This window comes from Erpetoichthys calabaricus, chromosome 17, assembly GCF_900747795.2.
Source record: "Erpetoichthys calabaricus chromosome 17, fErpCal1.3, whole genome shotgun sequence".
Lineage (NCBI taxonomy): Eukaryota > Metazoa > Chordata > Cladistia > Polypteriformes > Polypteridae > Erpetoichthys > Erpetoichthys calabaricus.
The window spans coordinates 40,758,429-40,773,431 of NC_041410.2; the positions used below are offsets into that span (position 1 = coordinate 40,758,429).

General features: G+C 38.0%; 1 protein-coding gene across 2 annotated transcripts in view; it reads left to right on the top strand.

Annotated features, from left to right (window-relative positions):
* The window catches only part of kif7 (kinesin family member 7), a 70,923-nt gene that overhangs the window by 31,108 nt on the left and 24,812 nt on the right, over positions 1–15,003 (top strand). For both annotated transcript variants that reach the window (XM_028822826.2, XM_028822827.2), the window contains exons 8-11: positions 6,032–6,216; positions 9,566–9,693; positions 10,132–10,272; positions 12,842–13,044. In XM_028822826.2, the coding sequence (XP_028678659.1) occupies positions 6,032–6,216; positions 9,566–9,693; positions 10,132–10,272; positions 12,842–13,044 (657 nt within the window). The remainder of the gene's footprint in view (positions 1–6,031; positions 6,217–9,565; positions 9,694–10,131; positions 10,273–12,841; positions 13,045–15,003) is intronic.

The following is a 15,003-nucleotide window of genomic DNA, read 5'->3' on the forward strand; positions in this document are numbered from 1 at the left end:
CCAATCCTGGGCATAAGGCAGGAAACAAACCCCGGGCAAGGTGCCAGCCCACCGCAGGGCGCACACACCCACACACCAGGGACAATTTAGAATCGCCAATGCACCTAACCTGCATGTCTTTGGACTGTGGGAGGAAACCGGAGTACCCGGAGGAAACCCAGACAGACACGGGGAGAACATTCAAACTCCTCGCAGGGAAGCGAACCCGGGTCTCCTGACTGGCACCTTTCACTGCGCCACCATGCCGCCCGCATACAAACTTAAAAGGTTTAAATAAAACAGAAATATATACCTTTATTTTTACTTCCTTAACTTGTGGAGGGTGTATCCTGTAGCAAAGCCTTAACTTTTTTCATGAAAGCCCCTTTCAGTCAATAAGCCTTAAAAACAGGAGTAAAGCTAAACTTGCAGCACCGCTATTCAATTACACTTGCCTAACGCCTCTCCTAAGGGGAGATACTGTGGGATCTGGGCATCAGTCAAAGCACCAATCATAGGCCCGATTAGAAAGCGGGAAGCTGTGATTTGTCGTCTCCCTCCCATGTAACAATCACAGCCCGTGTTACAACGCACTATGTATGTATGTATATATGTATATGTGTGTGTGTGTGTGTGTGTATGTATGTGTGTATATATATGTTATGTGTATATATATATGTGGATGTGTATATGTAGATATGTATATATACAGTATGTATATATGTGGATGTGTATATATATATGTTTACATCACCTCTTTAACACACTACTTCTCCGCTGCGAAGCGCGGGTATTTTGCTAGAATGTATATGTATATATATATATATATATAATATCTCTCTCTCTCTCTCTCTCTATCTACCGTATATATATAATATACACATCCACATATATATATAGAATCTAAATATATATAAATAGATATATCTATAATATATATATATATATATATATATATGAATGGAAGAGAAGGTCTGTGATACGGTTTGCATATTTGCAGCTGGAGATCCACAAAGGGAGAAAAAATGAATCGCGTATCATAAAGTAGTTTTTTATTCCTGAGCTTTCAACCCCTACCAGGGGTCTTCATCAGAGGATAATGCTTAGACTTACAAGAATCAAAGGCAATGTATAGCAACACATTGGGGGAGGGGGGGGGTTTGTGGTGTCCTAGTGATCTGATTAATATGTGATTTAAAATTCAGGTTACAGTCAACAGTTAGCCCTAAGTTTTTTACCTCCGTCTCAGTAACAAAGATTCCAAATGCATAAAAACATGTACATGTACGGCTAAGCATATTTTTTTTTAGTAATTGAGAAGTATTACATGACACATTGCTAGTACTGAGTCTTCCACAGTTAAGCACATTCACTGATACCAGTCAACCCACCCATACGCAGGGAGAATGTGAAAACTCCATGCAGACTCTGACCAGGCAAGCAATCATTTTGAGCCATTTATCATTAAAGTTAAAACCTCTGTATTAAACTTAGAAATGTTAACACAATTTAAACTAAATATATAACTGTAATATCTGTTTAGTTCTTGTCACTTGATGGCAGAATATGACTGTGCTGAATCACTGTCTCTTATTAGCTGCCAGAACAGTGCATGGGTGTGAATGATGATACCAGCTGCAAGCAGGCAATATCAATTTGAAATAATAAAATAATTTTGGAGAAATATCACAATAATCATTACTGTGAAATTTTCCAATACTTTTGAAAAATAATGCAACTAAAAACATATTTTGAGTTAACAGAATGTTTCCTTAGAATTAAATATACAGCTTAGTAAATTTAAAGGCTGGGGGCCTCATGGATAATGCGGTGTGTAGAATTCACACTAAAACACGGACAAAAACGGAAATGTAAAAATACAGACGCATAAATCTGTGTGCACACGAACTTCCACATTCTTCTGCTCCATAAATCCTGGTCAGCGTGAAAAGTAATGCTCATGCACTCGCCTGTCGCTGCACCCTGACTCCTCCCAGAATTATGCCTCTTTGAATATGCAAATAAATATAAATAGCCCCTTATGTTTTGTGTTCTATAAAAAGGCAATGGCAAAAGCATGGGGAAAAAAAAATGAATTTCAGCGAATACCAAGTAGAGGCAAGGAAAAACGTACTGTTTGTTGGTTTAAGCAGTAATATAAACAACAAAAGGAAGTTGATCGAGTGACAGAGTGGTGGAGAAACTTGAAAGTTCAAGTTCAGAAAGTCGCACAGTGCATGAAATAAATAAGAAGTGCGCAGATATCAAAGTTGCCATGAAAAGGCGAGTCGTAGCCTACCGTCTAAGTGTCATATGGAAGCATATTAGGGTACAGAGAAAAGAAAAAAAACTGGGACACAGTGTGAAAAAAGGTTGAAATTTCGACTTTAATCACAGTTTATTTTCGTCATTAAAGTAGAACATCATAAAGTACATGTTAAAATCATTTAATTTAATAGTTTCTCAAATCCCATCGTAACTAAAGTAGCACGTTAAATGCTTTGTATTCTATGTGTTCTTCTATGTACTCTTACATGTGTGAATCAGTACGTGCTTCTTAAACAGGCTTTCTCTTACGCCGACAGGAAACGGAATACACTACACTCATGATGTTACAGCTCTCTGAACAATTTAAATACTAAGATGTATACTTTGATATCATTTTCATAATGACAGAAATTAAAGCATGATATTTAGCATGAGATTGTTCCTGCCTTCCGTAAGATGCTTGCTGCGCCATGTGCGACCCTCTGCTGGGAACGTCTGGCAAAACCCCCTGTCAGAAGTAGCTTCAACTCCCACCTCCGGCAGAACTTTGACCACATCCCCGAGGGAAGTGGGGGACATTGAGTTCAAATGGGCCATGTTCCGTGCCTCTATTGTTGAGGTGGCTGACCAGAGCTGTGGCCGTAAGGTGGTCGGTGCCTGTCGTGGCGGCAATCCCCGAACCCGTTGGTGGACACCGGCGTGGTTGCTGAGGCAAAAACTCGGGCATGGGAGGAGTTTGGGGAGGCCATGGAGAATGACTTTCGGACGACTTCGAGGAGATTCTGGTCCACCGTCCGGCGTCTCAGGAGGGGGAAGCAGTGTAGTGTCAACACTGTATATGGTGGGGATGGTGCACTGCTGACCTCGACTCGGGACATTGTGGGTCAGTGGGGGGAGTACTTCGAACACTTCCTCAATCCCACTAACTTGCCTTCCAATGAGGAAGCAGAACCTGGGGACTCGGAGGTGGGTTTCAACCATCTCTGGGACTGAGGTCACCGAGGTGGTCAAAAAACTCCTTGGTGGCAGGGCCCCGGGAGTGGATGAGATACACCCGGAGTTCCTCAAGACTCTGGATGTTGTAGGGCTGTCTTGGTTGACACGTCTCTGCAACATCGCATGGACATCAGGGACAGTGCCTCTGGATTGGCAGACTGGGGTGGTGGTCCCCCTCTTTAAGAAGGGGGACCGGAGGGTGTTTTCCAACTACAGAGGGATCACACTCCTCAGCCTCCCTAGAAAAGTCTATTTGGGGGTTCTGGAGAGGAGGGTCCGTCTGATAGTTGAACCTCGGATTCAGGAGGAATAGTGTGGTTTTCGTCCTGGTCGCGGAACAGTGGACCAGCTCTACACCCTTAGCAGAGTCCTGGAGGGTGCATGGCAGTTTGCCCAACCAGTCTACATTTGTTTTGTGGACTTGGAAAAGGCATTCGACCGTGTCCCTCGGGGAATCCTGTGGGGGGTGCTCCGGGAGTATGGGGTACCGGACCCCCTGATAAGGGCTGTTCGGTCCCTGTACAACCGGTTTCAGATCTTGGTCCGCATTGCCGGCAGTAAGTCGAACCCGTTTCCAGTGACAGTTGGACTCCGCCAGGGCTGCCCTTTGTCACCGATTCTGTTCATAACTTTTATGGACAGAATTTCTAGGCGCAGCCAGGGTGTTGAGGGGGTCCGGTTTGGTGGACTCAGGATTGGGTCACTGCTTTTTGCAGATGATGTTGTCCTGTTTGCTTCATAAGGCCGTGATCTTCAGCTCTCTCTGGATCGGTTCGCAGCTGAGTTTGAAGCGGCTGGGATGGGAATCAGCATCTCCAAATCCGAGATCATGGTCCTCAGCCGGAAAAGGGTGGAGTGCCCTCCCAGGGTTGGGAGCGAGATCCTGCCCCAAGTGGAGGAGTTCAAGTATCTCGGGGTCTTGTTCACGAGTGAGGGAAGAATGGAGCGTGAGATCGACAGGCGGATCGGTGCGGCGTCCTCAGTGATGCAGGCTCTGCATCGGTCTGTCGTGGTGAAAAAGGAGCTAAGCCGTAAGGCAAACCTCTCAATTTACCAGTCGATCTATGTTCCTACCCTCACCTATGGTCATGAGCTTTGGGTAGTGACCGAAAGAACGAGATCGCGAATACAAGTGGCTGAAATGAGTTTCCTCCGCAGGGTGTCTGGGCTCAAACCCTTAAAGATAGGGTGAGAAGCTTGGTCATCCGGGAGGGGCTCAGAGTAGAGCCGCTGCTCCTCCGCATTGAGAGGAGTCAGATGAGGTGGCTCGGGCATCTGATCAGGATGCCTCGTGGACGCCTCCCTGGTGAGGTGTTCCGGGCATGTCCAACTGGGAGGAGGCCCCGGGGAAGACCCAGGACACACTGGATGGACTATGTCTCCCGGCTGGCCTGGGAACGCCTCGGGATTCTCCCGGAAGAGATAGAAGAAGTGGCCGGGGAGAGGGAAGTCTGGGCATCTCTGCTCAAGCTGCTGCCCCCGCAACCTGACCTCGGATAAGCGGAAGAGGATGGATGGATGGATGGATGGATGGATGGATGGACAATATAAATTATTTAAATGAAAATAAAAATGAATCTGTATAATGTAATATATATACTTTATAGCATTTCATCCTACAAATCAATATCAAGAGCTCCACGAAGATAGTGCCTGGAACTCTAAATCGACTTAGAAGCGAGTTGCCATCATCTGTAAATACGTGCTGTCTTCTATTGAATTGAATTAAATTCCTTCAATGTTATTGTATGGTGCAATGAGATTCAATTTGCAAATCCTCCATAAACCTATTTTCGTATAAAATGGTAAAACAACAACAATAATAATAATAATAATAATAATAATAATAATAATAGGATAAAAAAACGTGAGAAATATACAATATGAAAGCATAAATGGCTCAGGTTGTGCAATATTACAACTATAGTGCAAGTTTACAGTGGGGCAATTGTACTTATAAGTACAAACAATTCTACTGGGGGCACATGATGGACAGATTAGGGGTGTTTATAGCTTTTGGGATGAAACTGTTTCTGAACAGTGAGGTCCATACAAGAAAGACTCTGAAGCGTTTGCCTAATGGGAGAAGTTCATATAGACTGTGTGCATGGCTGAGGCAGCGTGTGATAGAAGCTGCACCCCAATAATCCTCTTCCCGATCAGCTGCTGTAGAGCTGTGATTCCACACTCGGGTACAGTGGGTTAAATACTCAGAGTGGTGCACTTATAGTAACAATGCTAAAGTGGCTATGGTATTTGGAATAGTTTGGCAATTTGGTGCACCATTATATGGTTACAGGTTGATTACAATCTAAAAAACTATTTGCGGTTAATTTCAGGGTATTTGATAAAGCCATGTCAGGGATGTGAATCTAAAAAATAAAGGGAACTCACATAGGAACAGTAACACTGCTTTGACGCTGGGTGCTGCCAGTATGCAGAACTGAACGGAGAACTTGCATACACAAGGGATTGAGCTGGCATGAAAATTTGTGTGGCTCTATGCTAAGTTTAGGTTTTATACATCGCAATGTGAGCATGGAAACGGGCGTATGCAACATTTTTGTGCGTATGCACTTTTTATACATGAGGCCCTAGGTCTTTATATGGAGGAAGAAAAATTTGGAAGAAATTAGATTATAAAGAAATAAAAATATATGTATATACACACACAAGTAGCTATAAATATCTACCTACACTTTTTGAAAATTCACTAATGATGATTTAATTCCACCTCTAATATAATTATAGTTTGTATAGTGAAATGCCTTTGATTTTCCTCCTTTAGATCCCTAGAGTTGTTTGCAGAGAGTATCCTCGGGTTGGAGTGCAGTGTTGTAGTCGATGTTTGTTAGAGCGAAAAGATGAGTGGGAGGCACTTCCAGAATACACCAAAGCTGCAGATGCTGCATACAGAAGACCAGAAAAGAGTAGCGGAGAGGAGAACTTAGAACAAATGGGGAAAAAACTCAGGTAAATGCTTTGGGGCTGTTTTTATTATTTAGTTTGAATGTTATTTAAATGTTTCTTATCATCCAAATCAAAATAATAATTTCTTCTTTAAATTAATCTTGTATGTATTTGGAATACATACAAGTGGATATAAGGGTTTAGGTAAAGCAAACTATGGTATTATTAAGGGGGAGCTCAATAAGATTTGAGAGTGTTAATATGATTTCATTCAGTAAATTTTAAATTATCACATATGTATTAAACCGTTCCTTATTGCATTTTTCTTCAAAGTACCTTCTTCTTCTTTTGACATCCCTTAAAAATGCTCCTAGCTGCTTGCAATAGGATTTTTGCTACTGTCTTTTAAACTAGGCAAATATTAATACAATCTTCTAGTTACTTAACATACTGGTTTGTCACACTATTATCCTGTCCTATATTGCAATTTTCTGCTTTTACATGATTTCTTAAGTTTGACAGTTTCATTTGAATTGAAACCATCTTTTACCAAATGGTAGGAAATTACTTCCTTGAACTTGGTTAAAAGTGGAAGTTATTTTTTAGCAGTAATTATTTAAAAGAGTAAGTATTTGTAACACTGTTATTAGTCCTCATTGCCACATAAATACAGTATGATAAATACATCCATCCATCCATCCATCTTCCAACCTGCTGAATCCGAACACAGGGTCACGGGGGTCTGCTGGAGCCAATCCCAGCCAACACAGGGCACAAGGCAGGAACCAATCCCGAGCAGGGTGCCAACCCACCGCAGGACACACACAAACACACCCACACACTAAGCACACACTAGGGCCAATTTAGAATCGCCAGTCCACCTAACCAGCATTTCTTTGGACTGTGGGAGGAAACCGGAGCACGCGGAGGAAACCCACGCAGACACGGGGAGAATATGCAAACTCCACACAGGAAGGACCCGGGAAGCGAACCCAGGTCCCCAGGTCTCCCAACTGCGAGGCAGCAGCGCTACCCACTGCACCACCCATGATAAATACAGTAAACGTATTATACATAATTGTATTAATAAGTTTGCTTGTGCCACATGATGGTGCAGTAGTTTACACTTCTGCCTCACAACTCCAGAATCCTGGGTTCAGATCTTCACATGGAGATAGGTGGCACAGGTGCATTCTTTTAGTTTAATCTTGTTTTTGTAAAGCCTGTAGTGTTAGGTTAATTGGATACTGTAAATTGTACCAATGTGAGTAATTGAGTGTGGGTGTGTATGCGGGTGTGTGTGTGCACATACTCTTAAGGGTGCCCTGTGTGGGATGGGTCCTGTTATACTCTGTCCAGATACCCATAACCCTAAACTGGATTAAGCCTATTCAATCTTGGATGAAAAGATGAGATTTCCTAATAGAAACTACAATATTTTTTTTACCTTATTGTATGCAAAGTGCAAAACAATGGTAAACGTACATAATAATATCTATTCTGTCATATATAATATGATCCATTTTTCTGTATACTTTGTATAAATAGCAAACGTTCACAATGTGTAACATTTTACATTCATCTTGAACAGTAACTTTATAATTTAATGTACATTTACATATCTGGAAAATATTTAGTGTATGCTCACTGTGCTGAAGATACTTGCTTATCTGTTATAACTAGGGATGCTCTGAACAGGTTTTTAAGGCTGATACCAATCACTGATTTTATGTTACTTGATCGGCCGATTCTGATTCCAATATTTTTTCCTTTGTCTGGGTTAATGTCAAGTTGGTTAAAGAAATATAACAATGTACAGTAATGAAAAGTATACTATTTGACATTTTGCAACTGACTGCAGAATTACAATTTATTTTTAAAAAAGCAATCTTTTTGATTTAAAGTTTATCTTTATAACTTTATGCAACTGTTTGATGAATATAGTGTTTTCTATCCTATGTATTATATTTGAGGTTGATTTAATAAGCAATTTTTTTTGTATTCAATTTAAAAAACAAACTTTTTTCTGGTATAAGAAAATCAACTCTAAGTTATTTGTACAGCTCTATTTATATTATTTTCTTACAGTTACTTTCCTACTTGCAGATGAATTATGGATCACCTTTTTTATCTTAGTGGTGAATTTAGGATTTTTTTGTAATGTAGTACACATAATACTTGGTTATTGTAATTAAGGTACCATTTCCTCACAACATTTTGAACATAGGTTTAGTTGTATGCTAGAATGCCTTTAAAGTTGAATTTTACATGTTTTGTCAATTCAAACAAGTTTTTTTCCATACTAATTATAATGTTTCTTTAGTGTATGCATTTTTTGTAAACTTACATGACTGCCATGAAGCTATGCCTTTTCATTGACAGGCATGTTTCACATGATTTTGTTCTTAAAGACAGTGTAGTCTGGAAACTGCCAAGAGTCCCTTACTTGCATGGAAATCTACATTAGCCTCTAGATTTAGGGATTGAAAACCTTGATGTAAAAGGTATTCTTTGTTTCTAGTTTCTATAGCAACAAATATGACAAGTGTAGAAACTACAGTATTAATTTCTATGTGATGAGCAGCTAAAATGGTTTTAAAATCTTACATTTATGCTTTCTTATGTGGACTAATTATAATGCAGCTGCAGCACTTACGTTGGTTTTGTATCAGTGCTGCCATATTTGTTAATAAAAGCTCCTCAATCTGATTTTGTGCTTCTTGACGTAAAGAGCATTGTGAAAGCATTTTGTCTTTTGTACAGTTAAAAAGAGGTTTAATGAGCCTTGCAATTTGATTGTTTATTTGCATTTAATATTTTTGACTTCAAGCAATTTTTAAGCAGTTTTTATTCTTTTACCTACTACTAATGCTACTAAGAAAAATGGCTGTGGGTGCTCATTTTTTCATCATTTTCTTATTACATAATTGTTCACTCTTTGTTTTTGATTGTTTTTCTGTCCGTCCTTCATATTATGCCTGTGGATTAAGAAGGGGAAGAAAAGACTTTTTATTTCTCATCACTTTTTTTTTTTGCTGTGCAGTCACTATAATTATTGTATAAAGCACCTTGCATTAATTTTTCTTGTTTTTGTTAATGTTCTTGAATTGAATTGTGTACATATTTACAAGACATTACTTTAAATAGTTATTGACACCTCAGGATTAAACCAGAATTCTGTTTTTTTTAACAGTCATCATTAGTCTGTGTCTCAGTTCTCCCATCCCATGGTCCTCTGGTTATAACTCCAGGGACCCAGAGTCTGAAAGTGTGCAACTGCCATTGCCACTGAATGGGGCACCACACTAAAGTTCTCTCTCTCTCTGTCTCTGTCTCTGTCTCTGTCTCTCTCTCTCTCTCTGTCTCTCTCCCTCCCTCTCTCTCTTCTTTTTTTTTTTTTTTTTTAAACTAGGACATTGAGTCTGACATGGACCAAGAAAGAGATGTCATCAGCTGGTATGGAAGACGGCTTGATGACGGATCCTTTCCGAGGTCCCGAAAAAACAGACTTGGAGCCTAAGAAGAATGATCAATTTGAGTGTAAGTTAATGCCTTGAAGGAATCAGTTTGATACTTTATTTATTTATTTTTTCCAGTAGCATTAATTTACAGCAGGGCTAGATGCAATATATTCAATGCAACCAAACTGAAAAACACAGGACTGCTCTTAGTCTTCTTATTTATTTTTAAAAATCATTCGTTTTATTTTGTAATAAATCACCCAAAATTATCAAAAATATAAAGCTGTAGTATCTTAAATAATATGTTTTTAAACTGTGCAAAGCTTGTTTAACCTGAAAATTATAATAATAATGTTCTGAGATTGTTGCCTACCATCAAGGTTGTATTACTTGCTCTATCCTGCTTATGTAAATCTGTAGGTCAGCTTTTTTTATCTTTGTGATTTTTTTTTTTTATATATTTTAATTTGTTGACTGCAATAATTTTCATTAAAGCTGCAGATTTTTTATTATACAGACACCGACAGCATTCCGCAGAATCCAGGAGTCAGTGAGAGGTACTTGGATTGGGGCCTTCTTCAAGCTCAGCAGAAGATTCGTGAATTGGCAATCAATATTCGTATGAAAGAAGAACTAATTAATGAGCTTGTTAAAACTGGTATGAATATTTTAATATGTTTTTAAATAATTACCATATTCCTGCATTTCTTAAAATAACACACACCTGTTCATTTTTCAGTTAGTACCATTTGCATTTGCAAAGAAGCTTAAGTCAGTATCTGCAAATACCTGTATTCTGATAAATGGTACTTTGCTGCAAAGAGCAGACAAATGCTATTGTCCAGCTATATATCTGTCAAATGTGAAAACTAAGCATACAAGAATAAAAGTTAAATTCCATACAGAATGTACCTCAACTAAGAGTCAAATTTAAGACCCAAGTTGATTTCAGCATATGCCACCAGTTTTATTTTAACTTGTGTAAACTTAATTGATTACTAATTGTATGAAATGTTGTTATTAATCATTTTACAGTTGGGTATTGTACTAATTAGGAGAAACACACTTGATGAAATATCACAGCAATAGATCAAGTGTGTTTTACCGCACTATAAAATCAGATTGACCCTGATCAGATCGAACATGCAAAAAATTTATTGAGGGGAAGGGCTTTTGGGGACACCTCCTCTTAAAATATTAATTCTGTTTCAAATGCACAGATTCCTATAGAGTATAGTTTTATGTCACACCTATGTCACTATATATATTTTTGTCTGTTCCAACAGTTAACCAATCTTTAGTGATGTACAGTTGACAGTTGTACTGTATTTGTACCCAACACCACAGTTCATTAGCTTCAAACTTCACCCTGGTATGACTGTCAGTATAGCTTAACTTTTACACCCTTGATTGACTGAGTTTTTTTTTTTCTAAATCCCCAGTGGTAAAGTTGAACAAACATATAAGTAGGAGAGCAGAGTTAATTAAGATCTAATCTTATGCAGAAGTAAAATGGAAATGTGGCTATCCAAATTATACAACCTGATACAGTATGTGTAGAGTTGTCAGGCAACATTTATCTTGTAATTGCAACAAAACCTTCCTTCTCTCTTCTCCGCTCCCTCTCAGCTGCTCCCTGTTTTGCCATCTCAGTGTCTAAAATAATATAATTTTCTTAGTCTGCCTGTTCAACTTTTTCGGACTCATAAATCTAAAGCATGTGTCTCATCCTCCAGACTTTCTCATTGTAGGATGAAGGGGTGCTTATGATTCTTAAAACTGTTTTGCAATATCTAGGTTAGAAAACTCTAAATCTACAGCATTTAAACACAGAAATATTCTAACAAGAATTAGAGTAGTTAATCTTATACATTATTATACAAACATAAAACAAAACAGAAAAAATCTCAGGGTACAAAAATACAGCTTTAGTCTATCAGATAATACACAAATTGACAAAAGTCACCACGATATTGTATATTTGTATTAAACAGATTTTCACAGTATATAGATACAGTAGAATGTTACAGAAACCATGTTTAAAGGAGGTAGTGTATGCACAATTTGAAAATATAAGTACTTTATGTATAGGTTAGCGGTACATTATATGGCTTATTTTACTAAACCATGCACAGTTGAAGGAAACATCTTGCAGAAATCTCAGTAAACTAAGACAATGTATTAGAAAACATTAAGTGGATAACTTCATTTGCCTTACTGATCTGCTTTATGGAGAAGGAGGATATGGACATATTGTATTTTTCCTGTTCAGTCTAGATTAAAAATCTCTTACTATAATGTCTGATTAGATCCTTTAGTTTCTAGGTATAATAAAGTATGCTTAACATTAAAATTAATACAATATATACGTATTTAATTTAAGAAAGTAAGAGTTAAAAGTAGCCTAAGTTGCAGACATTACGTGCAAGTGAATTATGCTGGTTATTTGTTCTATAAGTGAATAGCACATGAGAAATTAATCATTTAAGTTTTGCTGCATTTTCCAGTTTGCTCCAGTACAGGGATGTCAGACCCAGTTCCAGGAGGGCTGCAATGGCTGCAGGTTTTCGTTTCAGCAATTTTCTTAATTAGTAATCAGTTACTGCTGCTAATGGATGTATTTTGCCTTAATAGTAATTAAATTGCTTTTTTAAGATTCAGAGCCCTTACTGTTTCTTAATTAGAGACATAATGTGCGAGTCAACAGGGAGACCCATCATTTTCACTCCAATTAATTTCTTAATTAGAAGCTATTTCTCCTTGTTAATGAAATCCATTATTTAATTGTATGACTATTTAGTATTTTCATTATGTTACACCAGGCATTCCCAAAGCAACTGATTGTGTTTTTGTTCTGAGAACACCTTTAAAATGCTTTGTGACTACAGCAGATCATAATTTCTCAGACCTTCACTTTTTTCTTTTCATATAGTTCATTGAAACAGTTATTATATGATAGAAATATAATTGTAAATGAGATTGATTTCATTCATTATCTGTTTCCTTGCTTTTTAACTCATTATTGTTTGGTTGCTGGTTGTGGGAAAACATAAAAATCATACGTTCTGAATCTGAAATGTAAGTTAATTAAAATTAAGACAATAAATGAGCAGCAGTAATTGGCTAGTAATCAAGAAAGTGGCGGGAATAAAAACCAACAGCCACTGTGTCTTCCAAATATGCATTTGACACACCTGATCTATTAAATTAACCTTTTCATGGTGCAGGTAAAGATGCCCAAGCCATGAATAAGCAGTACAAGAGGAAGATCATAGACCTTGAAAGAGACGCTGAGCAAGCCAGGACAGAATTGACAGAAGCTCAGAGACAGCTACAAGATATAGAGCTAAGAGAACCAAGAGACCCTGTTGAGAGATCCAAGGTGCAAGAGTATCACAGAAAAATTGCAGCAGCACAAAGCAAATTTCAGGTAACATTTTCAGATTGACTAAAGTTATACATAAAAGCTAATGTTAACAATCTGTGTTGCAATTATTGTACTTTATATTTCATTCTGTAAATTGCAAAAAGTGGAGTTAAATTCGTATTATAGTTTTAATCTGGTATATTTAATCTCATGATTGACATACTCATATACAAGGCCTTCTATACTAGTTAGTTCTTAAATGTCACAAAAGTGTATTTAAAATATTTTTCATAAATATTTAATCCATGTTGTTTTGCATTTGATAGTGTGTGTGGTGTTTTGAATTGGTGTACTTTAATAGTGCTGTAGAAAAATGAGTTTAAATTAAACTAGAATAATTTGTAAGTGTTGTCCAAATATTACTGAATTAATCTGAGTGACATTGGTGCTTTAGCCTGGGAATTTTAGCATACAGTATGCACAGTGTATATCCTTCATCTTCTTCTTTATTTAGCAGATGCCTTTAGTCAAGGCAATTTAAAAAAGAATTACACCTATAACTTCAGTGGTTTTAAAGTACATTGGCTAGCTATTTACATAATCATTTTTGATCCTCTTTTCCCTTTAAGGGTTACAGCAGTAACATGCATTGTGAAACAGGCCAGACTAATCCTTGGTGACTTTTTTTCAGGTCCTTTTGGTGAATTTCCATATGATCCTAGGCCATTCAAAAATATAATTTGTCCAGGATTTCCTGCGTCTCGTCCCTAGTCTTCTCCCCATGTGGGTCATGCCATATACACTTTTTGCAGAAAGTGCCAATGGGACTTTACAACGACATGCCCAAACTACTATAGCTTCCTTCAAGGTCCTTCCATACTGCTGAGCACCTCATTTTTTTCATAGAAAACTGAGCCAAACAATCATACGGAGGAATCTAATTTTGGGAGCTTGTACTGTACTTGTATTGTCATTATTATGGTCACTCCCCACTCCCCCTATAATCATAGTGTTGTCTATTGACCAGTATGTGAAGAGTGTTGTCTGCAAATGTAGCTGATTCTTCACAGCCAATGTACTGTACAATCATCACAAAACTCAGGTAGTATACATATTCTTTGCCAATCTCAAAATCACTTCTGCTGTCTTTTGTTAAGAAAGACATGAAATGCCTGAACTGTTCCATCTTCAGAAAATACCTGAGGAGAACAAGGTACTCTTTTCATGGAATGAATCATAACCTTATATTTGGGATCACAGCTTAGTGAAGCAAAGAAGATGACCTAATTTGCAAAAAATAGAGATGCAAACCTTTGATTCCCAGACTAGATACTCCAGCTTTCAGTTGTACCTTTTGTATCCTGTCATTGACAGTCATGATCAGGAGAACAGACAAGATGCTTATTAAAGAAAAATGAATTTATGTCAGACTTGCAAACATAACTCTTGGTATATACATACCCAAGAATCATATATCTGATGGAAACGTGCAGGGTGTATGGTTATACACAATTATTTGTTATAAGCTATAAGCACAGTAACCTTGGACAAAGAAATGGCCCCAGTCCAAAACAGTGCTTTTGGGACTACCTCCTCTAAGCAGAATATAAACTCCCTGGATTCAGAAGTTCTTTAAAGTATTCCTTCAACCATTTAGTGACATTCTCAGTTAACAGTTAACATTTTCCCTAACCTTGCTGAAAAGCAACCCTTCCTGAACTGTCCAGTACTTTCTCAGAAACTTTTTGGGGATTTATGAAAATCATTGTCATTATGCTCGCCAAATTCTCCACACACAAATTTCATATTATCCATTCCTGGAGATGCTTACATTTTGACCAGCTAGTACCTCAGTGTCAAGTCTGAAAATTCTTCAGCCAACATTTCATGAATGTTCTCTTTCATCACTTTCCAGGTTTCTTTATCGTTGATGTTCATCAGTGGGCCCCAGGGATATCTCCAATAAAAGTCAGTTTACGACTAGCAATTCACTCCTTGTATTCGGATCAGATAATCCATTCC